The sequence below is a fragment of the Brachyhypopomus gauderio genome, unplaced genomic scaffold, assembly GCF_052324685.1.
Source record: "Brachyhypopomus gauderio isolate BG-103 unplaced genomic scaffold, BGAUD_0.2 sc65, whole genome shotgun sequence".
In the NCBI taxonomy this organism is placed as follows: Eukaryota; Metazoa; Chordata; class Actinopteri; order Gymnotiformes; family Hypopomidae; genus Brachyhypopomus; species Brachyhypopomus gauderio.
Genome location: NW_027506886.1, coordinates 2,040,903 through 2,066,734, shown reverse-complemented (window position 1 = coordinate 2,066,734; position 25,832 = coordinate 2,040,903). Strand labels below are relative to the sequence as shown.

The following is a 25,832-nucleotide window of genomic DNA, read 5'->3' as shown; positions in this document are numbered from 1 at the left end:
TATTTGAATCCATCTGTTGATTTCCTGTGGTTCTTTCATGGGCGTTTCCAGCAGACGAGAGCAGGCCCCTTGAAGTGCGAGAGGAAACTCTGAGACGCCCTGACAGTGAGCAGACCTGCTAGCCAGCACAGTGTTCCTGGGGGGCGTGGCTTCAGAGAGCACAGAGAGGAAGATGGTGTTCCCACTCCGCCCACGGTCTCCCTCCACCTCCAGCTCAGGCGTGTCTCTCATAAGAACGGGTGGATCGGTTGCCCCTACAGCTCCGTTAGTGTCTCTCCTGCCCTCTGTGTGTGTACATGAACGTGCGCTCGAGCATGTGTGTGTGTGATTGAGTTTGTGTGCATATACGTAGCAGAAAATACAAGTCCAAGTCAAGTTACGAGTCTTTAGGCAAGAGGCTAAGTCAAGTCTCAAGTCAATACCGGTATAACCTTAAATAACTACTTTATATATTAGCTGTGGTAATGGCTAAGTGGCTAGCATAAACTAAACCACCCTATCCGGGTGTGTTTAGATGCCTTATGACTCTGATGTGGTCGTTCCAGTGTCTGTGTTTTGTTTCCCACGTTCTTTACATGTTGCCATCCGTACATGTTGTCCAAGGATTATAGCCAAATGTTACCATATATGGTATTCCAGCCACGCCACACCACCCTTGTTTGTTTACTTTTGACGCTTCTCTCCGATTTCCCGCTCGCGATAAGCGGATATTCTGATATGTGTCGGGAAAAGGGGCTGCGTACCAAATCACCTAAACAAAAGTAAAGAACAAAGAAAGAAACACAAAAAAGTATTTTTTCTATAACTTTCACACACAGCGCCTGGATAATGGACTGACTTATTGTTCACAAGTTATTTTGGATGATTCAGAGTTTCAAATCTGAAGTCTTTTGCTAGGCGACTTAAGTGTGATTTCGACTGGAGTCGCTCACTCGAGTGTCCATCTCTGATACATACATATATACCTGCAAGTGTATCTGTTGTGTTTACATATGTTCATGCTGCATTTGTTTGTTTTTGTGTGTGTGTGTCTGTGTGAGGACGTACGTGTGTGAATACATGCTTGTGTTTATATGTGCATGTGTGGTGTGTGTGAGTGAGAGTATGTGTGTGTAATGTAAATGTGCCATATTTGTCAATCTAAATTTGTCCTCCACTTTTACCCATCTGTGCAGTTAGAACACACACACACACACACACACACACACACACACACACACACACACACACTAGTGATTACTGTGGTGCACACATGCCCAGAGCAGTGGGCAGCCCTAGCCCAGCGCCCGGGGAGCAGTTGGGGTTAGGTGCCTTGCTCAAGGGCACCTCAGTCATGGCCTCAGGCCTGGAAATCGAACCCACGACCCTCCGGTCACAAGATCAGTTCCCTACCACCAGGCCATGACTGTATGTGTCTGTGTGAGGACATACGTGTGTGAGTACATGCTTGTGTACATATGTGCATTCGCGTATGTAAGCGTGTGTGGTGTGTGTGAGTGAGAGTATATATATATGTGTGTGTGTGTGTGTGTGTCTGTGTAATCGTTCCCCTGCCCCACAGGTCTCAGAACATGCCAGAGAAGTGTGTGTGTGTGTGTGTGTCTCAGAACATGCCAGAGAAGTGTGTGTGTGTGTGTGTGTGTGTCTCAGAACATGCCAGAGAAGTGTGTGTGCGCTCCAAACCTTTATTAACAACAGATGCCTTAAAAAGAGCTCAGAACACTAACTCAAGTGTTCAACCTTCTCATTTACAAATCTAACCAGGGAAAGCAAGAGAGAGACAGATAGAGTGAGAGGAGAGACAGAGAGAGAGAGAGATAGACAGAGAGATACACAGAGAGATAGAGGGGAGAGACAGACACAGAGAGAGGAGTGAGATAGAGAGAGAGAGAGACAGAGAGAGAGAGAGAGGGGAGAGACAGACAGACACAGAGAGGAGAGACAGTGAGAGAGATAGACAGAGAGATATAGACAGAGAGAGTGAGAGGGGAGACAGACAGAGAGGGGAGAGAGATGGACAGAGAGGAGAGAGATAGACAGAGAGAAGGAGGGAAGGAGAAAGTTCAAACAAGACCAGGTGAAGAGAGGAAAGGGGAAGAGAGAATAAGGTAGAGGAGAGAGGAGAAAAAGGAAGAGAGAAAGATAGAGAGGAACAGAAGGGGAGGGGTGGAGACTCAGAGAGAGGGATTAGATGATGTAATTGCTCATAAATCCGGCCAGTACCCTCGTACAGGTTTGGAAGGTGTGTGAGTCTGGGTAAAGGCCACAGACGCGTGAGCTGATCTTGCCCAGGGGGTCGGGTGTGCGGTGAGTGGCTGCCCTGCATCTGCGATGACATCACCCTTCCTGGCCAATCACGTCAGCCGGCTGCCTAATGTCACATCGGGGAGATTCCAGGCATGCGAGTGGCATGCGCTCTAATGGAAGCCTCTCTGTCGTCATGGCGCTGGAATGGCCCTGGCCCCGCCCAGTGGCACGGGTGCCTGTGCTTCTGATCGCAGCGTGTCATTTGGGGCGTGTATGTCTGCTGGGTCACACACAGGAATGTGGCCTGTCAGAAAAGTGGGTCAGTATTAGGGAAACATTTCTGACTACAGGCCATAGATACGTCGGCGGTGGATCCGTGTTAATATGTCAAACCCACTCAGGAGGTCGGACTCCCTCAACGTAATTATTATATATTCGTTTCCACATAGTGAACTGAACAATTCACGGTTCAAAACAAAACCCCTGGAGATGAAGCCAGTTTATGAGATGTATGAAAACTTTACTCATGGAGTCGTCTGTCTTGTCCCAATCATTTGATTCCTGACATGAGCAGCCGAGTCCTGCAGTGGAGGTGGAGGCGTAGAGGAGACGTAGCGTGTGTAGAGGGTGGAGCACATGGGGTTCTGCTCCATTCACATTTACATGTGGTGCATTTAGCAGACGCTCTTATTCAGATTGACTTACAATGTGCATCTTAACATCTGCTCACAGAAAACATCTTAGATAGTAGCATAGATTGATGGGTGATACCCTGAACTAGACTACTATTGAAGTACAGTCAATGCCATTACCTTAGTGTCGTAAATAAACACAGGCTAAATATCACAAAAACTACAGGAATTAAAAACCGATATCTAGAAGAAGTGACGGACATATATAAACTCAGCCGCTATACCATTTTTAGGTACAAGGACAAGCGCTTCCTGCAGTGTTAGTGGACGTCACACACTGTAAAGAACATTTAAATCCACTCCCACTTTGTCTTCACAAACTACGCACACTCCAAGAGATAATGAGATAATGCCAATACACACACGAACATGTGGAAAAACACAGACAATCTGATAAATACACCCCCCCCATCCACTGCACCCCCCTCCCCCGCACCACCCAAACACACCCTGTCGCACACTGGCTCTGGTGTCCTGTGGTTTCCTGGTTGGCCTGGTCTCTGGTGAGGGGTATTTTAGGAACTGTTCAGTCTAAAATAGCTGAGCACAGAGCAACAGATCAATGGAGAAACCACTGCTTTTCAATCTCCTCTTCTATTCTCAGACGTTGGGGCCATGTCTGTAAGTGAGCCTGTGGACTAGCAAAGCTGTAATTTAGAGAGTCCACACACACACACACACACACACACACACACACACACACACACAAGCTCATGAAGCTGCTAGCTTGATAAATGTATCGTCAGTACTGTGTGTATAGTTTAGTGTCTGCACCACACACTGCTCCCCTCCAGCTAGAAAGGCCCTGGTGTGCTTTACTGTTCATGCCGGGATTCTCATTTAATCCCACATACTGACAGCACAGTTGACAACCGGTGCTCAGTTTCAAGAGCTCCTTGTGTGAAAAGTGCATAAATCATTTAAAACACAGAGATCAGACCCTGCATGATACAGGAAAGAGGCATCACATCCATCATGATACTGGTAAGAGAGATTAGACTAGGACAATACAGGTAAGGAAGATCAGACCCAGGACGATACAGATAAGAGAGATCAGACCAGGACAATACAGGTAAGAGAGATCAGACCCAGGATGATACAGGTAAGGGAAATCAGACCCAGGATGATACAGGTATGATGCAGTTTCTACGGAAACTGCACTCATTGCAGTAACTGAGAAACTCCATGCGGATAGAGCAAATCTGATGACTATCATCAGTTCTGATTCTGCTTGACCTTTCGGCTGCCTTTGACACAGTCAATCATGAGATCCTTCTGTCCATCCTCTCGGGCCTTGGTATCACTGGCAATGCATGGACATGGTTTGCATCCTACCTGGAGGGTCGTTCCTACCAAGTAACATGGGGAGGATCAACATCCACGCCATGCAAACTCTCCACCGGTGTTCCACAAGGCTCAGTACTGGGTCCACTTCTTTTTTCCCTTTATACCCGCTCTCTGGGTGAGTCAATATCTGCACATGGCTTCTCTTATCACTGTTATGCGGATGACACCCAGCTCTTCTTTTCCTTCCCACCCTCTGACACACAGGTTTCAGCTCGAATCTCTGCATGTCTGAAAGACATTGCCTCTTGGATGGCAGCTCACCACCTAAAGCTTAACCCAAGCAAGACGGAGATGCTGTACATCCCTGCAAGAGCCAGTCCTCATCGTGATCTTTCTATCTCATTCAAGAACACCGTGATCACTCCATCCATGGAAGCGCGTAGCCTTGGTGTAGTTGTCGACAATCAGCTCTCCTTCACGGCCCACGTTGCTAACACAACACGATCATGCAGATTCGCCCTTCACAACATTCGGAGGATTCGGCCATTTCTCTCTAGGGAGGCCACTCAGGTCCTTGTCCAGTCCCTTGTTATCTCAAGACTGGACTACTGCAACTCCCTACTGGCTGGTCTTCCTATGCATGCCATCAAACCCCTGCAACTGATCCAGAACGCTGCAGCTCGGTTGGTCTTCAACCTTCCCAAGTTCAGCCATGTCACTCCCTTGCTGTCCTCCCTCCACTGGCTTCCGGTAGCTGCCCGCATCAAATATAAAACCCTGGTGCTGGCCTACAAAGCAAAGAATGGTCCAGCTCCTCCTTACTTGATGGCCATGGTAAAACCCAGATGCATACCTAGAGTCCTCCGCGCCTCAAGTATGTCTCGTCTTGACCCTCCATCATCCAGGACACATGGGAGACAAGCATCCAGACTTTTCTCTGTCCTGGCTCCAAGGTGGTGGAATGAACTTCCCTTGTGTGTCCGAACATCGGAGTCACTTGCTGTCTTCAGACGCCGACTGAAGACCCACCTCTTTCAAGTGCACTTTGCATAATTATGCTTTGTCTATTGTAATTTATCGTCTCTTTCCTCAGGTATTGTGCATAATTGGGTTATAGGAATTGTTTACTGTCTTTTTCCTCAGGGGATGTGTATATTCAGGTATAATTGTTAGGTATCATTTGACTTTCGTCTAGTGGTTTTTCCAGCTTAGAGTACCTTGTGTTCAGGACTATCTATTCTACCTTGGAGATTCCAAGCAACTACATAGCACTTTTGTAAGTCGCTCTGGATAAGAGCGTCTGCTAAATGCCATAAATGTAAATGTAAATACAGGTACGGGAGATCAGACCCAGGATGATACAGGTAAGGGAGATCAGACCAGGATGATACAGGTAAGAGAGAGCAGACTAGGACGATACAGGTAAGAGAGATCAGACCCAGGATGATACAGGTAAGGGAGATCAAACCCAGGTTGATACAGGTAAGAGAGATCAGACCCATCAAGTCTGTATAGTACGATTCAGTACAGTAACAGTCAGTACACTGGAGTGGAGGAGTCAGTACAGGAGACAGTACAGTAACAGTAACAGCCTGAGTTAACAGTAACACACTGAGAGTCGATACTTTGGGTGCCATCACAACCATTGGTACAGTAACAGTTCTGAATGCACCAGTTCTACATGAAAAGCATTTTAGGCACCAGGTTAAATTGCACAAATCTATGCAGAGACCATGAAGTCTTTTCATGTTGAAATGAACTTGGTAATAATGCACGCACTTAGTACCACAGTTACCATCATTAGAGCGATTTGAAGTGACTCCTTTCTAAGGAGGCACTGCCGTAGTCCGTAATCCCTCACTCTCGTTGGTGCACTGCCGTAGTTAATCCCTCAATCTCATTGGTGCACTGCCGTAGTTAATCCCTCACTCTCATTGGTGCACTGCCGTAGTTAATCCCTCACTCTCATTGGTGCACTGCCGTAGTTAATCCCTCACTCTCATTGGTGCACTGCCGTAGTTAATCCCTCACTCATTGGTGCACTGCCGTAGTTAATCCCTCACTCTCATTGGTGCACTGCCGTAGTTAATCCCTCACTCTCATTGGTGCACTGCCGTAGTTAATCCCTCACTCTCATTGGTGCACTGCCGTAGTTAATCCCTCACTCATTGGTGCACTGCCGTAGTTAATCCCTCACTCTCATTGGTGCACTGCCGTAGTTAATCCCTCACTCATTGGTGCACTGCCGTAGTTAATCCCTCACTCTCATTGGTGCACTGCTGCACAGGACAAAGACATATTAGTCTAATACTTTGGTTCCTCCTCTTGGATTTCATGGAAACCTGTGATGAAATCACACGGTCAAGACCAAACTGGGTTAGCAGTGCCCAGCATGGCTCTCTAGCTTCTGTCCGACAACACTGACGTCAAGCTCCTCTGGGGGGGGGGGGGGGGGGGGGGGGGATCAAACTGGGATCTTACCCATGATCCTGTGGGGGGAAGTCTGGAATAGCATCCCCCAGAGAGCTCCTTTTTTGGAAAGAGCATCGTATCTTTGGAACCGGCGGTGAGGAAAATATGAAGTGAACAGACCTCAGACAGGAAGCCTTTTGAAGGCAGGTGATAAATCAGGAAAAAGCAGGGGATGAATCGGAATAAATGGGGGGATTAAATTGGGATAGATGAGGAATAAATTGGGATAAATAACAGGATAGGTCAGAGGATAAACCAGACCTGCACTGACAGGACAGAGCAGATGTTGCTGAAGGAATGACCTGTGGAAGACTGTAAACGGCAGAGAGATGAGAGAGGCAGAGATGAAGAGCCTAACGAGTGTTTTAAAAGTAATCTCAGTGGAGTCACACGCTCTCATAGTGGACAGACCGGGAGACGGAGAGAGAGGTAGGAAGAAAGGTGGAAGGAGAGGGGGAGATAGAGGAGGGTGGGGGAGATCTGGAGAACGAGAGGGAGGAAAAGAGCAGTGGAGCAAGAGAGAGAGGGATCGAATGGGAGATAGAGAGAGGAGACAGAAAAGAGGGATAGCATGAGAGATAGAGAGAAAGAGGAGACAGAAAAGAGGGACAGAATGGGAGATAGAGAGAGGAGACAGAAAAGACGGCAAGAGGGAGTAAAGGAGATGCAGAGAGAGAGAAAGAAGAGAGAAGTTGATGGAGAAAGATACAGCAAGATGCAGAGAGTGATAGAGAGAGAGGGAGAGATAGAATGAGATAGAAAAAGATTGAGGGGGAGAGAGAGAGAGAATGAGAGGAGGCCAAAGATGTGATGGCTCCGGGCAGCTGTGGCACATAAGGCAGACTTCCATCTGCAATTGATCACCAGAGAGAGAGAGAGAGAGAGAGAGAGAGAGAGAGAGAGAGAGAGAGAGAGAGAGAGAGAGAGAGAGAGAGAGAGAGAGAGAGAGAGAGAGAGGTGGTGGTGGGGAGGGGGGTTTCCCACAAGCATTGGGTGTGTGCTGGCAGTTATAAAAAACCTTTGGCACTGTAGACTGCTCATTATTGTGGTTTAAAGAAAGAGGAGGACGAGAACACTGGCGTGTGGAGGGACTGGATAGATGTTCTGCTTGGGTTACCCCAATGTGCTTTAATTAACCTGCGATTATCTGATCCCATTTGCAAATCCTCCCTCTCTGGAACAAAATAGCAACACTGGTACAAGACACAGACAGCTAATCACATTAAGAAAGGTAATATGTTTTTTTCTGTTCTTTGTAATTTTAAACAGTAAAGGTCATAAGTGAGAGACCATCAGTAAAACGCGACCACACATACAGAATGTCTTCAAAAAATTAAATTAAGAGTTATAGGAGCTAAATGTTACTGACTGAAATACAACTCCTCACAACAATACTTTTATAAATAAAAGCATAATGACTTCATAATTATAATACTCAGGAAAGTACAAATCTATCAATATTTTACTTATAATGTACATCAAACTGTGTAAATGCAACAGTTCAGCTCTGATATTCATAACCTTAATAAATGTGAATGGCCCGGAATATCTCATACAGAATTTTTCAGTTTGTCAGTAAACCCCAGTAAACCCCAGTAAAACCCCAGTAAGCCCCAGTAAATCCCAGTAAATCCCTTTCTCTGAACCAAATGCTCAATGCCCTGAATCCTTGTACTGAACTGATCACTCTGGCCAAACTCTAAACACATTATCACTCACTAAAGCACATTTTGCTCTGTGATGCTTTGCTAGTGTATAATGGTGACCACAGGTGGCAGATGTTAAACACAATTACAGATGTCATAGTGTACACACAACAACTCAAAACTGTTCACACTTGTTGCTAATGATGTGATGAATCAAGTGTAAGCCAGTTGAGAGTGTGTGGAGAGTCTGGGTGTGTTGAAGGATGATTCCAACCATCGATGGAAACAATCTGGTAAAGGAGGAGGAAGAGGGCCACGATGAGGAAGACCAAATCCAAAAACGGCCATTTTCAGATGAATCTCCAGCAAATGTGTTCATACAAGGAAGAATGCAACCCGACGTGAGCAGATTCACTGTGGCCACCATAGCTGCTGCATTCAAAGAGAATAAAAGGTGGACTTTTGTCCACTGGGAGTTTACAGATGTTTTGGTAGATCACTTTGACTGGGAGGGAAGTTTTGGAAGTTTTGTAACTCCACACTTATCGCAGCGTTGCAATATTGCCACATGAGGGCGCACTTCTGTTCTCCGGACAGCGGGAGGTTCTCAGAGCTGACATGCTCCTTCAGGACAATGCCATCAGACTGCGTGAAATACAGCACTGGGCTGTTGAAGACTATGCAAAGTTTAAAGGAGTCACACGTGTCATCCTTTCCACCGCCGACCGTGTCCTCCAACACGACAGGGTTTGCAGGAAGTGAGTGCACAGAGTGCCCTTAGAGTGCAACTCAAATGGGTCAAAGGTCAAGCATTTCAGCATGTGCAAATAACTGGACATTCAAACAGGGACATTCAGTGTACTGTAACGTGCTGTTAAGTTACATTAACAGTGTACTGCAACGTGCTGTTCAGTTACATTATCAGTGTACTGTAACCTGCTGTTAAGTTACATTAACAGTGCACTGTAACGTGCTGTTAAGTTACATTATCAGTGCACTGTAACGTGCTGTTCAGTTACATTAATAGTGTACTGTAACATGCTGTGCAGTTACAATAACAGTGTACTGCAACATGCTGTTAAGTTACATTAACAGTGTACTGTAATGTGCTGTTAGTACTGTAACGTGCTGTTAAGTTACATTATCAGTGTACTGTAACGTGCTGTTACGTTACATTATCAGTGTACTACTGTAACGTGCTGTTAAGTTACATTAACAGTGTACTGTAACGTGCTGTTCATTTACAATAACTGTACTGCAACGTGCTGTTCAGTTACAATAACAGTGTACTGCAATGTTCAGTTACATTCTGTCTGTCCTTTTGGCAAATGACACTACTGTATTAATACTGTGTGTGCTATAGGTGTAAGTGCAGTGTGCAGTATCTAAAATGCCTTAACTGTATTATACAGTGTGTTTCTGGATGTTTTCCATCCTTTAAGTTGTACATAATTAATGCTGAGTCATGTTTTCGTGTTGACTGGCTCTGTGAAGGATCGGAAAACTTAGATTCTGAGGCAACTGTCTGATTTCGCACCACGAGAGGTTTTGTGAATGTAGTGTCCTAGCAACTGTAACAAATTAATAAAACATCTACAAAAATCTAAACGTCATTAACTTTAAAACGTATTCAGTAGTTATTATTACAACATAGCATGGAGATTTAATCCCATACTAGCACACAGGCACCAAAACACCCACAAACACCTCTCCAGACGCAAACACTTAAACACATCTCACACACACACACACACACATATGCTGTATGCTGCCTTATCATCCGCTGCTTTATTAGGTCATAAAGGCAGAACAAGCGTGTCAGAAATCTTTATTTAATCACTCTTGGGTTTACACTAACCAACAGTGGTATTATGAAATCGTTATTTCCATTCCTTCATCTGATGCCATTGATGTGATGTTTTCAATACCAGAATATTGGGGAGGAGAGGAGAGGAGAAGAGAGGAGAGGAGGAGAGGGGGGGAGAGGACAGGAGGAAGGAGGAGAGGAGAGGGGAGGAGGGGGGAAGAGAGATAAGGCCCCTTTGTGTCTTCGTCCCCAACAACATTGGAGCAAGGATCACACACACGCACAGACACACACACACAGACACACACACACACACACACACACACACACACACACACACACACACACACACACACACACACACACATGCATGCACATACACACAGCAGTTTTGGGACAGCACAAACACCTTTCATTTAATATCACATAGCACTGATATCCCTGATTTTCCAGCGGACCGTACGACCTGGTTGGGCGGAGTCACCCCTCCCACAGGGCGGAGTCACGTCCCCTGCGACCACCCCTTCCACGGGGCGGAGACATGTGCGTCTACAGGCAACAAACCACTGGTTCTTGGGGGGAACCAAACAATTACGCGTCCAGGATTCATGGCATTTGTCATTAACGTGTTGGGCACGCAGCCCACAGGGTCTGAGAGGAAGAGAATTCCGGCACAATCTTGGTCCTTCACAGCTCTGGTGGAGGTGTGCTGCACACAGATGGAGCCTTGTGACCCCCACCCTCCTGAAAACACTGCATCAAAGTGCACACTGCGCATTAGTTCAGCGGTTACACCCAGCGCAAACTTTGGCGCAGTGTGTAGAGCTGCTCCTGCCAAACGGGCTTTTAACGCCGAACACGGTGCTGATGTCTACCATCACCGAAACCAGCGCTCACCGCACCTCCTGCAACACCACACTGCAGTCTTCAAGGCAGTCAGTACTGAAGCCCGTCAGTGCTGAGGTTTGTCAGTACTGAAGCCCGTCGGTGCTGAAGCGTGCTTTCACTTTGCCAGTGAGCGACCAACCATGAAGAAGCCTCAGGTGTGGGACCAGTTCCATGCCAGTGGAACACAAACCTACTCTTACACAATCTAACACACACCACACTTTGGGAGCGGACCTCAAGTTCCCGATGAAGTTTGTGTGCACTTGTGTGTGTGTGTGTGTGTGTGTGTATGTGTGTGTGTGTGTGTGTGTGTGTGTGTGTGTGTGTGTGTATGTGTGTGTGTGTGTGTTCTGGAACATGTCTCTCGCTCAATACAATTCCTACTCTACTGACTGATGAGGTTCTCCAGAGCTTCCTCTGTTCCTTCCTGAATCACTTCTGCCACGCTACACCCCTCCCTTTCTCCATCCCTCCCTTTCTCCATCCCTCCTTCTCTCCATCCCTCTACAGTTGACCTCTCAGTGGACAGGCCTGAGAGCAGTGATCTCTCATTCTCTCTCTCTTTCTCTCTCTCTCTATCTTACTATCTTTCACTCGTTCTCTCTGCCTTTCTTTCTCTCTCTCTCTTTGAGGTTATATTATTACCATAACACAGGGGAGACCTTTAAGATCATTTACTATTTTTGCTCATGCTGCTTAAACATCAAAGGGCAACAAGCTTTCCATGGGTTTGCTTAGAAGTTATTAAACAAACGGGCCACAAGTAGGTCCGAGCCGGCCCGCCTCAATCAGATAGCAAATCCTTGTGAAACTGTTTTGGCATGCGTCTACTGGATTTTATTGGCTGTGTTATTGTAATGGGTCTATGTCCAATGCTGGAGACTGTATTACACACACACACACACACACACACACACACACACACACACACACGATCAGCATGGTATCTGTTCAAACAAACACAGCAATCATATCATTGGCAGCGTGCCAGGTAACATTACAGCAAACAGCTCTCGCAGTGTCGAACAAGCAAGCAAAACAAAAGTGGGTCTCCGTGGTTACGTGCATATCGGCATGGGCCTGATGTAAGGCTCACAGATACTGACAGCACAATGAGGAGGGAACACAGGGGAACCCATAATGCCTTGGGGCTGACTACACATCCAGACACACGAGCCCAGCAGTGCAGCCGGACTGACTACAGGCTGCTAACTGAAACGCACACAGGCACACGCACACACGCACACACACACACACACACACACACACACACACACACACACACACACACACACACACACACACACACGGGGGAGATCATGTTCCGCCTCGGACGAGTGTGTCCGAGGACTGTGTTTGTTTGCAGTTTGGGTTTTTATTCTGATATGGGCTGATTTTAGGCTGATATGGGGTGATTTCAAGCTGATATGGGATGATTTCAGGCTGATATGGGGTGATTTTAGTCTGATATGGGATGATTTCAAGCTGATATGGGGTAATTTTTATGTAAGAAAGCTTCCTGCAGCCCCACGCAGCACTAGACCTTTTCAGTGGAGTCATGAACACCAATGGAGAACATCTCTCTCTCTCTCGTCTTACTCCACGCATTTCACTGCCGCCACATTTCAGGTAATCTTTCTGTTTTTAGACATATTTCCCAGGGAGATCTGGCACATAAACATGTCATTAATTCCATCTCAGTGGCACAACCTACACACTGAAATATGCTCCTCGTTACCTCAAATAATCAGTCCCGTTCAGAAGACCAGCAGGATCCACAGCTGCTGTCCTGCTGGTGAGCTACACGTTGTGTTCCTGCATCTATCTTCCTTTGTGTTTGTACAAGCCTGGATTGCTATGAAGTGAAATTCATTTCTATGTTTGTTGCTGGCAAGGGCGACGCCCACTCACGGACGTGGGCACGATGGGCACGGACCCGGGCATGGACCCGGGTACCAAGGCAGCAGGAGGAGATGGTGGGAGCCGGATCACACCTGGGCATCCATGTGGTGTGGTGTCTTATGGGAAGGCACACACAGTACTTCTGATCATGAATGAACGAACGACTCAATGAATGAACGAACGACTCAATGAATGAATGAACGACTCAATGAATGAACGAAGCATCCTTCAGGAAATGCGACGGTGCCCTGCAGTCCTGTTTTACACGTCTGATACCACACGATGCTGCAAATTCACACAGTCCAAAACACTTGAACTTGAACATGAACTGAACCTAATTTAGACTTTCCCATTCCAGTCTAAATTACTACACTTTAAAATAGACCAGTCTAAGTTATTTCAGTCTACGATAAACCAGTCTAACCCAGTCAAGTGTAAGTTAGTGCACACAGACCCGGCTTGCAATTCTCCCATATTCCTGCCATAAACTAAACTGATGAGGCTTTTGTGCTGATCCCAGAACAGCGCACGTTTAGTTTTGTCTCCTGACTGGGTGGGTGAGCGCTGTTCTCCTACCAGCTGGTGGGTGAGGGTGATGTGGATGAGTGGCTCCTTGGACAGGTTGAGTGAGAGGGCGGGGGACGGGTCCACCTTCAGAGAGATCAGGTAGCTCGCCACCTGGATCGCGTGGTCCTTAAACTCCACCGCCTCGTTGATCCTGCAGGAACAGGCGTCAGCCATTGGCTCAGTAATGCAGCGGTCACACATTGTTGGTTGGTGGTGTTCAGGTCAGGGAGATTAACTGTTCTAATGTTTCAGCTAACATCCATGACGTTAAGCCTTTTTCTTTGTAGAAATTATTATATGGTGCATCGTCTATATTATTATATGACAGATTACTATCATATTTCCTATAACAATATATTTTATTACTGTACTATTCTGTCAACAACAACCAGTGATGAGTTAGACCTCAGAGGGTTGAGCGAAACTAGGAGATAAAATCAGATCCCAGCGGCACGCGGGTGGACACAGGCCCCGCCCACATCTCCCGTCCCCGTGTGTGCTGGGATCAGGGGCGGCACGGCTGGTTCTGGACCAGAGCCGAGGGCCTCGTGGACGGTGTCCAGCAGGGCTACAGCTAACAGGGTTGCGTAAAGAGGGCCGCCTGCTCCGCTGTGTGTGTGTGTGTGTGTGTGTGTGTGTGTGTGTGTGTGTGTGTGTGTGTGTGTGTGTGTGTGTGTGTGTGTGTGTGTGTAAAATGGGAAGAGCGGTGTTATCAGAGAAGCTAATGGATGGGAGTATCACAGGCCATGGGTTAAGTGGACAGACGAGGAAGGGGAGACACTAGCTGATAAGGATATGGTCAAAGGAATGTTATGTACCAATTTATCACTACAGGAAATGTACACACACACACACACACACACACACACAAACACCCCACTCATTAACACACATTCACATGTCGAAACCAAAGGCAAAAACACACACTGGACAAAAATACACAAACACAAGGACACATAGTCCTCCACCTGTACACCTGCACACACACCCACACACACACACACACACACACACACACACACACACACACACACACACACACACACACACACACACACACCATGTATGAGTGAGAAACGGTACATTACCTGGTTCTTAGAGGGCTGATCTGTTTGTAGTAGTTGTGCATGTTGTGGTAGAAAAGGCCCACTATAGTGGTCTGGGCTAAAGACAAATATATGCACATAAATAGAGCAGCTTAGAGACTGAAGATGCACAATATTATCAGACAAAAAATATAAAACAAACACCCACACAAATGATGGTTACACAACCACATTAGCACCAGTGTATTGATTAATGAGAAATTTGTCCTGAGTAACACTCGGAAGGAGGTTTCTCAAGAAATGGCAGTTGTGTGTGAATATGTGAATTCATGTTGCATGTATGTACAGGACTGTGTGTACACACTTATACAAAGGTCTGTGTCCATTTCAGTATGTGTGTGTGTGTGTGTGTGTGTATGTGTGTGTGTGTGTGTGTGTGTATGTGTGTGTGTGTGTGTGTGTGTGTGTGTGTGTGTGTGTGTGTGTGTGTGTGTGTGTGTGTGTGTGTGTGCCTGTGTGTGTGGGGGTGGGTGTCTGCATGGGTGTATATGCGCTTTGAGAATGTGTTGAGAGGCTGCTGCAGTTCACAGCAAGGCTTTGTTTATTATCACAGCCTCTTCACTTGGTCCTCGCACTGTGGGTCTAATAGCAGTTCAGAGTCCTCACACACTCCTGCTACACACACATGTGTGAAGAGAACTCACCACTCCCCTATAGCTGATGAAAGACAGAAAGATCTGCACATTTCAAGATTGCAAATACACCTTCATTACAAATATTCCTTCATGCTAAGCCTGAACCCAAAGGACGAGTATTGCGTAACTGATCAGAGAAAGTGTCCTTACTTCAGACAGACCATCAGAAAGCAGGTCCGAACTGAACACTAAACAACGGGCTGCGTCTCCCAGCCAGTTCCAACATCGAACTAAACACTCCAACTTATGGGACCACACAAAACGAACACCTTCACGCACGTCAGCCCTGTCCTGCTTAGGTCACTGGGTCTTGTCTTTCACTGTTTTCATTATTTGTAATAATGGGTTGTGTTATGTTTTATTAACATTTAATAACATTACATCATATAAACGTTAATGTTTAATCTTTCCTATAATTCTAATTTTAATATCCCCCTAATTTTCAAGATTGTGTAACAAAAATAAAAGTGATATAATAAAAACAATAATAATAGTATTAGCCAAAACTGATCTGTATGGTATTCATTGTTACCCAAACTGGGCTAACGGGCCCCTCCCCGTTTCAACACACACAGGCACTTCACACAGAAGTCCCCATGCATATGTACACACACACACACACACACACACACACACACACACACACACACACACACACACACACACACACACACCCTCACCCTAGGCTGAGGTAAAGCAGGCGGCTGGAATGTAGCACTGTAATCAACTCTGATGCCTTGCTGCTGTACCCTGATTACGCCTGTCAATCAAACAGTACAGCACAGACAGTACCGGGGAGAGGACACTAATTCATCCCAGTGTTGTGTGTATGTGTGTGTGTGTGTGTGTGTGTGTGTGTGTGTGTGTGTGTGTGTGTGTGTGTGTGTGTGTGTGTGTGTGTGTGTGTGCATTCACTCACACTGCACGTTGAAGGCTTCTCCAGGTACAGAGATGTAGCTCTTGCCCTCTGGGGGAAATCTGTAGCTGGGCAAATTGTAGTTCTGTGGGATCTTCATCAGAGTGTAGTCTACAGTAGAGAGAGAAGAGGACATCACTGATGCTCATTGAACATTACTGAACATTATTGGATCTCACTGAACGTCACTGAACATTACTGGACGTCACTGGACCTCACTGAACCTCACTGAACATTACTGGACATCACTGAACATCATTACTCCTCACTGAACCTCACTGAACATCATTACTCCTCACTGAACCTCACTGAACATCATTACTCATCAGTGAACAACACTAGACCTCATTGAACATCATTACTCATCACTGAACCTCACTGAACATCACTGAACTCAACTGTGCATCATTTAACATCACTGAACCTCACTGAACATCAATAAACCTCACTGAAGCTCACTGAATTGAACAACACTGAACACTAGATAGAACCGGACAGCAGAGGTGTACTGAACACTACCACTGAACACTAGATAGGACCAGACAGCAGAGGTGTACCGAACACTACCACTGAACACTAGATAGGACCGGACAGCAGAGTGTTACAGCTTCAGAGGTTCTGTGGTACTGGACCAGTCTGTAAATGTTAGAGATGGAAGTGGCTCCTCCCAAAGATGGCAGTGGCTCCTCACAGAGATGGGAGTGGCTACACACTGGCTCATATCATTAGCACACATCAGTGACTCAGATCGCCACCATCAGACCGTCTGCCTCAGCCCTCACCAAACCCGACCGAACTCTTCCTTCAGCATCTCTCTCTCCGGGCTTCTGACTAGGCACGACGCAAACGGGCTTCCCGAGGGACAGGCTTGAGGGTCTGACTCTTATCACAATCACCAGGGAGGACCAGGGAGTGAGAGAGGGACAGACAGAGAACGCCAGACGGGATGTGGGACCGTAAACCCAACGGGACTGTAGTAATGGGACAGTGAAGTTATCACTGAAGATCTGCACTGGGTCCTCCTGAGAAACCAGTTGCTTTCTGACCTTAACTCCCTCACTGCCACTGCGATAACTGTGTTTAACTGCCTCGTTGCAGTTGTGTGTGTGTGTGTGTGTGTGTGTCTCTGTGTGTGTACCCACCTGCAACATGGCTTTTCCCTCCAATGGAAACAATCGACTTTGGGTTCAATTCTAGACTGGATGCCATGTGCACCATGACTTTGTCCACTGTGTCTATGAGTCCACTGACCATAGGTGTCCACTGCTCTCACACACACACACACACACACACACAGGGAGACAGAAGAACGAAACGATCACTGCACTGAGGTGACTGTCCCCACATTCATCTGCTCTTCTATGTGTGAGGACACATATGATCTTCACCTCCTCGTTCTCTCTCCTGCTGCTGGAAGACATCACCTCATCCACGTCCTTCAGAAAGGACTACAGCAGACACAAAACAAAACAGAGAAACAACATTTTACCTCAACAGAAAAAAAAAGTATCGACAACTGCTCAGGATAGGTCAGAGGGGAACAGTTCCAGTGTTGGCCAGAAGGGGGAGATGTGTGTGTGTGGCGTCAGTGTGTCTGGGGCACCTGGGTGAGGTTGTGGGCTGTGTCCTGGGGAACAGTCTTGTTGGACAGTGTGAAGGGCAGAGACAACAGGACGTCCAGTGCAGGAAGCACCTCAGCTTCCTGGAGATCTGGAACCTTCTCAGACAGGTTCAAGAGTTTGGGATGGGCAGATGTAGCAGCTGCCTGTTCAAGACGCAAACACACACACACACACACACACACACACACACACACACGCGCACGCACATACACACACACACACACACACACACACACGCACGCACACACACACACACACACACACACACACGCACGCACACACACACACGCACACACACGCACGCACACACACGCACGCACGCACACACACACACGCACACACACACACGCACACACACACACACAAACACACACACACACACACACAAATGCGTGCACGTGCAAATACACAAATGCACACGTGTCCACACACACACACACACACACACACACACACACACACACAGAACAGAGATTTCAGGTGGTTAGTATCAGATCCCTAGAATAGAGAAATACACACACATACACACACATAATTTCAAGTGATCAGAATCAGATTCTGGGTATAACTGAAGACACAGGCCACATGTGTTTTAGCTTAGAGGGTTAATTTATGAAAAAGACTGCGTGGTGTGGCGTGGCCCGGCAGCGAGTGAGATTATAAGCAATTATAACCACTTACTCATGATCTACAGTCACTAGTCTGGAAAGAGGAATGGTTCAAAATAACTGAACGGCTACCACTGGAGAGCCTTATGGTACTGCCCAGGTCCGATAGGAAACCATGTGGTACTGTCCGGGTCCGATAGGAAACCATGTGGTACTGTCCGGGTCCGACAGGAAACCATGTGGTACTGTCCGGGTCCGACAGACAGCCATGTTAAATCTGGGAACACTTTAGCCCTCTCTCTCTGTCTGTCTTTATTTCTCTCCTCATCTCTCTCTCTTTCTCTCTCTCTCTCCCTCCATTGACCTCCCAGCTTAATCTGCAGAAATATCTTATTTCTTTCCATTTCCTCAGAGTCTGGAGGAAAACAATAGCTCCACAAGAGATGGATTTGTTTGTGTTTGTGGCCTTGAGCTCTACCTTATTTCCTTTTGGGATTTTATGCATAGGTCTGCTATGGGTGTGTGTGTGTGTGTGTGTGTGTGTGTGTGTGCGCATATAAGTGTGTGTGTTTTCCATTGGCTGTCACATATGTGAGAAAGCTTAAAATTCCTTAATCATTTGAGAATGTATGACTTGTGTGCAACGTGTTAAGTGTGTTTGAGCAAAAGTGTGTGTGTGTGTGTGTGTGTACATATGCATGGGGACACGTGTTTTTCTGGTCTCAGTTATCCTATGTCCTCACTCCTTTTACTTAAGCCTGGGAAGACAGTTTGAGAGTGTGTAAAATGGGGGTGATAAAAGTTCCCTGCTCTCCGCTCCATGGGCGGCTATAGTGGACTTGTCAGGCTCTTGAATGTCCACATGAATTTACTAGCAGCCAAATGAAGTCACCAGGCTGGATGGAACTCAGAACCAGCCACAATAACTCACGACACCTCGGGCAGCTCTCACAGGACACGGTTAACACGCAACACAACACAACCACGCACTTACAACCAACATCTAACAACCACTGGTCACAAGGGAGCTAAAATAGATCGAAACTCACACCAATTGAAACACACACACACCAAATCTGTGCTACTAGAGAATTACTGTTCTAAAATATTCGGTACTTTTTAACACAAGAGAACTAGAGGACACACAGGCTCGCTTCTCTGTGGCTGTTTGGTCATGGGTCACAAAACATTGATCCACTCCTGTGATCCATCACATTGCGGGGAACAGAACACACATATTTCCAGCTCTTGGGGTTTTGATGAAGTGACATCATTCAGTCTGCGTGACACAGACGCACAGCAGGACAGCTGGGGATGACTTTCAGCAGAGCGCAAAAAAAGCAGTTTGAAAACGAGATCTTTTGATTAAGAGCTGTACTCTTTTTTTTTTTTTTTTAATGTCCCGGTTCTGATGTCTGTGGACATGTGGGTTCAGGTTGAACAGGTGAGCCTCATGCTGTCTCATCTAATGTGTGGGCTTCCTGGGTTTCTCTTCTTCATGGTGGAGATTTCGTTCGCCTTCTGTGTCTGCAGGGGGTTTGCCAATCTGGACAGAGCGGAGAGTGTTTACCACACGGGTTTACCTGCAGGACCACGCTGTCTGTCGAGCTGGCGTGGGAGGGGGGAGACTCGGTAGTCACAGGATAATCTGCTTTCTGACCTGTCGACAATCACACAAAAAAAGAATATTAATTCTTAAATGGCTTTTAATAGACACAGTCAGTATAATTCGATATCATAGCAGAGTGAAGCTGCGTTTTCCCCCATGTAGTTTATTCTAATGATGAACGCACTGCACAACAGGCTGTGTTATCGGCGGGAGGCGGCCAAAAGGGCGTGTCAGTCCGTCTGCGATCTGGTCTGCAGCACCATACTGGATCCATTTTGGAAGAGAATGACGGTTTCGTAAGCAGCCTGTAATTCATGCCTGCTGGCGCTTTGGTGGGGTTTGGTGGTTTTGATGAAGACGCATCAGAGAGGCGTGCGTGTGTGTGTGTGTGTGTGTGTGTGTGTGTGTGTGTGTGGTTGTGTGAAGCACTTGCACAGCTGGTGAAGGACCTCTGTCTGAAACATCCTGGTTCTATAGAAGCTGTGATGTCTCTGTACATGTAGGGGGAGGGCAGGAAGAGGCCTGGCACACACATGGGCTGAGGACACTGCTGCAGGCGGCCTGCACCGGCCCAGACGGCTTTATGCAACAGGAATCACTGGCAGCCTTGTGAGGAGAAGCTGTCGGGACTGAGTATACACTCCCTAGCATCTGTTCAGAAAGGGCCCGGGAAGCCCCGCCCACAACTGCGACAGAGGCAGGAGGAGGACGTTAGGAAAATCAAATTACAGGAGATGACGGAGAGGCAAAATTTGGAAACGGCTGGCTTTCGAATCGAAAGGTCGTTGAAAAAGGCTCGGAGCTATGCTGCACCATGCTGGTGTAGAGGCAACAGCTAGTAGTGTCTCTGAGCAGCACCGTGAGCTAAGCACAAGTCACACCGCGCCAGTACACCGTAATCGTGCAGTAGCGGTAATGACATGGCATCTTACGTATAGCTGAGAGTGGCACATGCCAATGGCATCGACATTTTGTTTTGAAACCCTGGTACAAGGATACGCCGAGGACATCAATGTTCGTTATGTGACATGGGCATATATTTCACCTCGTGGTGGAACATCTGGCAGTAGGCTGCGTTTAGCTAGCACACCGATGTTAAGGCGCCTACGTTTAGCTAGCTCTTGGGTGTTTACGCTGCTAGGTTACTTTGTAAATGGCCTTAAGGCATACAAACATTTAGCATTCCATATTAGATAACACACAGTGCACTGGTGAACTACAATTATCATGCTAACATCATGAAAAAATTCTGATAATCAAGTAACAGCCTCGGCACTGAATAAACTTTTTTTAGTCCAAAAAATTTCAGTAAATGAATAGAAATTATGCACTAAAACCCGTCAAAGATACTATATTTAAGTTTGTAGAGGATGTTTTTCAATTTAAAAATCATCAAAACACTCCAAACTTATCCCTATGCCACAGGAGGAGCACAAAACCCCATATGGAAATGATTCCTACAAATGTTAAATTTTCTGATTAGTTCTACTTGGGGGAGCAGCTATTACCACAATTTAAAAGTTGAAAGTTTAATTTAAAAATGTAATACACAGAACAGTATCACTCAACTGTAAGATGCCAAAACAATTGCATATGACACTATCCCCCAAACCATTATAAGTCAGTGACTCATAATAGATGCCATCGGTGCCATTGACATGTGCCACCGTCACCCATACGTAACACCCCGAGGCCGCTGGCATATGCCAACGTGACCCGAGCGTATGATACCGATGCCTTTCCATGTAATTACTGCCTGTCGTCACATGACGCGCATTAGCATGCTAGGGTAGCACACCCCGTTGTCTACAGTCTTTGGGTTGCTGCCTCACGTCTTGCCTTGTGACTCTCTCACACCATTGACTTCCTGTTCCTGCCTGCCTGTCATCTGATTGGTTGGTGTTCATCCTTGGTCTGGGCTTGGGGAGGAGTAAATTTGCAAGGCCCCCCCAGCAGAGCCAGCGCAAATAAGGGCGTGGCTCACTGACCTCCCACAACCTCCTGCAACCTCCCACAACCTCCTGCAACCTCGACCTGACCCCTGGAGCGCTCTCAAACTGCTCCTCCTGAACCCAGGACACCATTGAAGCGAGACACTGTAAAACATGTCTACTTTAATAGGTGTCCAAACGCCTTTATACCCGACACAAATAAAATCCCCTTGATATAAAGCGTAGCATTCCGTCGCATACATATAAGGAGAAGTTATGCGCTGCTTCAGTAGAACAGACAGTTCTCTGCTGCGGTAAAGTTCAATTCGCATTTACAGATCAACGTATTTATGTGTTTCTCTGTGGCACGTGAGGAGAGATCGAGGAATGTTGAGAATGTGGAAACCATGGAAACAGTCTTCCCAAATCCTTGTTCTCTTCTGGTTAATAACCACAGAGAAAGGAAATGATTGATGTTCCAGATGGTTCGGATCAACGTTTAAATAAGAGTCGAACGAATGGCACTGACATATAAGGGACCACAACGGCGCACAACCACCGCAGCAACAAATAGTGCCTGACAAACAACTTGAATATTCATTTCCGTGTTGTTGCACAGAAACATTTGAAGGGGTCAGTGAAGTGAGATTGAAGGCATCTGTTCTCATGCATGGGAGTGTAAGCGTAAGGAGTACAGATGACCCCGAGCGGAGCATCTGGAAGTACTTCATGGTAGGTGTTTGCAGCTCCAGTTTTGGGGACCCCCTGCCCAGCACAGATTTCCCTGTATGAACGTAATCCAACTATGAGTAGCTGTGAAAGGAACCGATGAGCTGAATCATTTGTGGCTGTGCGGTCTTCGGCACTGGTCCTGAGAACGCCGCACTGCCTTATGGGAAAGATGTGCACAATGCAGAGAATGTGGTTAGAGTCACGCGGAGGTCTTAACATGTGCCACGGAGTCGCCAATGCGTGGAGGTGTGTGTTGGGGCAGCTCTGAGATGCCACGGGGCAAGTGGAACTAAACAAATGAACACGCAGAGCTGTATGAAAGCTGCACTGCCAGTCAAGCAGCTAAAAGGCCAGAGATGGTTATTAAAAAAAGGGTAAATTAATACAGAAATATGAAGTCAGTGGACACGAGTGGGAGGTGAATTTGATAAGTGTAAGTACCTGTGGCTGCCTTGTAGTAAAGGCAGATCTCCGTGGGTGAAAGAGCTCTCTCCCAGATGACGAACTCGTCGAAGGCGCCCGTCACGTAGTGCCCGTAGTTGTGACTGTTACCCGTGCCAATCACCAGGTCGGTTTGCGTGTCGCCGTAGTTTTGCGACACGGGTCCTTTCTCGTCGCTGACACTGAAGGTGCCGTTTATGTAGACCTTCAGACCACCTGCTTCAGTCCACGTGAAGAGAATGTGCGTCCAGAAAGGTCCTGCAAAGAGAGATGTTACCCTGATGAGAAATGATCATGAAATTACCCCCAAAAGAATTTGCTGGTACACTCTAAAACCTAAAATCTAAATCTAATTCTCCTGAGGACTGAGATGTTGGAGAAGAGCTCTCCAGAGCTGACAGCATTAGGACTGAGATGTTGGAGAAGAGCTCTCCAGAGCTGACAGCATTAGGACTGAGATGTTGGAGAAGAGCTCTCTAGAGCTGACAGCTTACTCAAAATCCTTAATCTGGTTCCTCAAGCTGGCTGCTTTCATGTTCGAGAAGAGCTCTCCAGAGCTGACAGCATTAGGACTGAGATGTTGGAGAAGAGCTCTCCAGAGCTGACAGCATTAGGACTGAGATGTTGGAGAAGAGCTCTCTAGAGCTGACAGCATTAGGACTGAGATGTTGGAGAAGAGCTCTCCAGAGCTCACAGCTTACTCAAACTCTTTAATCTGGTTCCTCAAGCTGCCTGTTTTCTTGGAGCCTAGAACATGGTGCGGACATCCCCAATCTTGGAGACCGAACCAACCCCAGGCATCTGTAATTTTGGGTTTACTGCTGTGTTATTACAAGCCTGAAAACAGTGCCTTGAGTGAGAGTCAAAGTGACTTTTAATCAAACCATTGCAAAGATCATATTTATACCCTACATACCTTAATCAAACAGCATATCCACCAAAACCTTTTTGATTATTTTTTTGGCATACTGGACTACTTAAACAAATTCTACAAAACAGGCGTCCTAATTAAAATATTGGTAGGTATTACTTATGTATAAGATTTTGACTGCATCTAAGTTCCAGCAATCAAAATATAATACAGTATGAGGCACTGAACACCTGTCCACTCTGTCAGCTGCTTCTGAGACTAAACCTACTGAGTCCTAACACAGAGCAGGCTCAGTCCAGCAACGCTAGTCACTGTCCAGTCCAATCAGAGTTCAGTCCTGCCCAATCAGAGCCCAGTCACAATCCAATCAGAGTCCAAACCAAGCAAAGAAGTCTCTCTGGAACACTACGACACTCAATCGACAATACGACAATCACTCTAAATTGCAGATCTATCGGGCTGAAAGTATGAATTTACAGAATAATTCTCCACCATCAGAGATCCACAGCAAAGACAGATCCTCTCTAGTACAGGCTGAGTGACCACAGGGGAGACTCCTGCTAACAGACAGATGCTGCCCAGAGAGAGAAGACAAAGCAACACGTTCTCCTCCACTGAGGAAGGTTTCACAGTAAAATATTCCCAAATCTCCCCCTACCTAAAATATTAAAATGTAAAAAAGTAAACACAGCAGTTCATGCTGCAAAATGTGTGGAGACATGTCCGTGTCTGAGAAACAGCACTACTGGAAACACTTCCACCACAAGCTGCCATGTATATAACACCGACCTACATCCTGTTAACATACGCACATACGTTATTAATTATTATACGTTTATTATTTCTGACTATAAAACCATTTGTGTGATCATTAACCTAAAAACATTATTGTTATTTTCACAGAGCATGTGTTGTCCCAAACTCTATTTGTTGTGTCGAAATTGTACCTGACACAATCACGTCAATAAAGTTACCTTCTTTGTCAACCTGCAGCACCGCTCCAAGCAGAACACTGCCGAAGACATTCAGAACTAAGTGTTTTTATTGAGCTGAACGTCAAAAAGAAGGCCTGGCAGACCATATAAGTTTAAAGACTTTATTTAGCCAGAGGCTTTTCTCCCTCGCATTCTGTGTGCACTACGTGTACTCATGTCAGAAATGCTTCAGAAGCTCGAAACCAAACATTTACCCACCATTTATCACAAAACACACACAGAACTCTGAAAACACACAGCAAAGCCAGGTGGAGTTTTAAACCTAACTATATCTGAGAACGCCAACAATATATACTGCATATCCTCAACAGCTTAAAATAGCTTTGTTAATCACGTCTCATGAGTAGAAATAAATTCTATTAAATTGGCACTTTGCATCTGCACATATGATATATAGCTCATTGGCTTTAAGTCAGATGCAAAGCGTCAGCACAAACCCCTGACAGAGGGTGTGTAGGGAAGGACCGGGCAAAGACCCCTGGGAATTGTAGAAAAGATAGAAAAATCTGGGTGTAATTTGTCTCCTTATGTGCATAATTACACATTCAAAATATTTATGGTCAGATCTCAAATGAAATTCCAAAGAACTAGGCATGTGGAAAACATGCTACACAAGTACTATACACACACACACACACACACACACACACACACTCTAACCGAAGAAGTACCTGGTGGTTTGATGTGCACTCTCCACCGCCTGGAGTTGCCCCTGGTGTAGAACTCCACGTAACCTCCGAAGGGGTTAGTGAACACGGAGAAACCGTTGGAGATGATCTTCCCTCCTGATGTCATGGCGAAGCGAGATTCCGTCTCCTGGTTCTTCCAGAAGAAGGAAAAGGTGATTCCTGGACCACA

General features: G+C 46.4%; 1 protein-coding gene across 3 annotated transcripts in view; it reads right to left on the bottom strand.

The window, feature by feature from the left end:
- adgrd1 (adhesion G protein-coupled receptor D1) overlaps nt 1–25,832 on the bottom strand; it is a 52,944-nt gene that overhangs the window by 19,564 nt on the left and 7,548 nt on the right. For all 3 annotated transcript variants that reach the window (XM_076989053.1, XM_076989054.1, XM_076989056.1), the window contains 9 exons: nt 25,646–25,822; nt 23,109–23,366; nt 19,979–20,055; nt 17,769–17,930; nt 17,554–17,613; nt 17,308–17,428; nt 16,169–16,276; nt 14,597–14,672; nt 13,518–13,659 (listed from right to left, as the gene is read on the bottom strand). In XM_076989053.1, the coding sequence (XP_076845168.1) occupies nt 13,518–13,659; nt 14,597–14,672; nt 16,169–16,276; nt 17,308–17,428; nt 17,554–17,613; nt 17,769–17,930; nt 19,979–20,055; nt 23,109–23,366; nt 25,646–25,822 (1,181 nt within the window). The remainder of the gene's footprint in view (nt 1–13,517; nt 13,660–14,596; nt 14,673–16,168; nt 16,277–17,307; nt 17,429–17,553; nt 17,614–17,768; nt 17,931–19,978; nt 20,056–23,108; nt 23,367–25,645; nt 25,823–25,832) is intronic.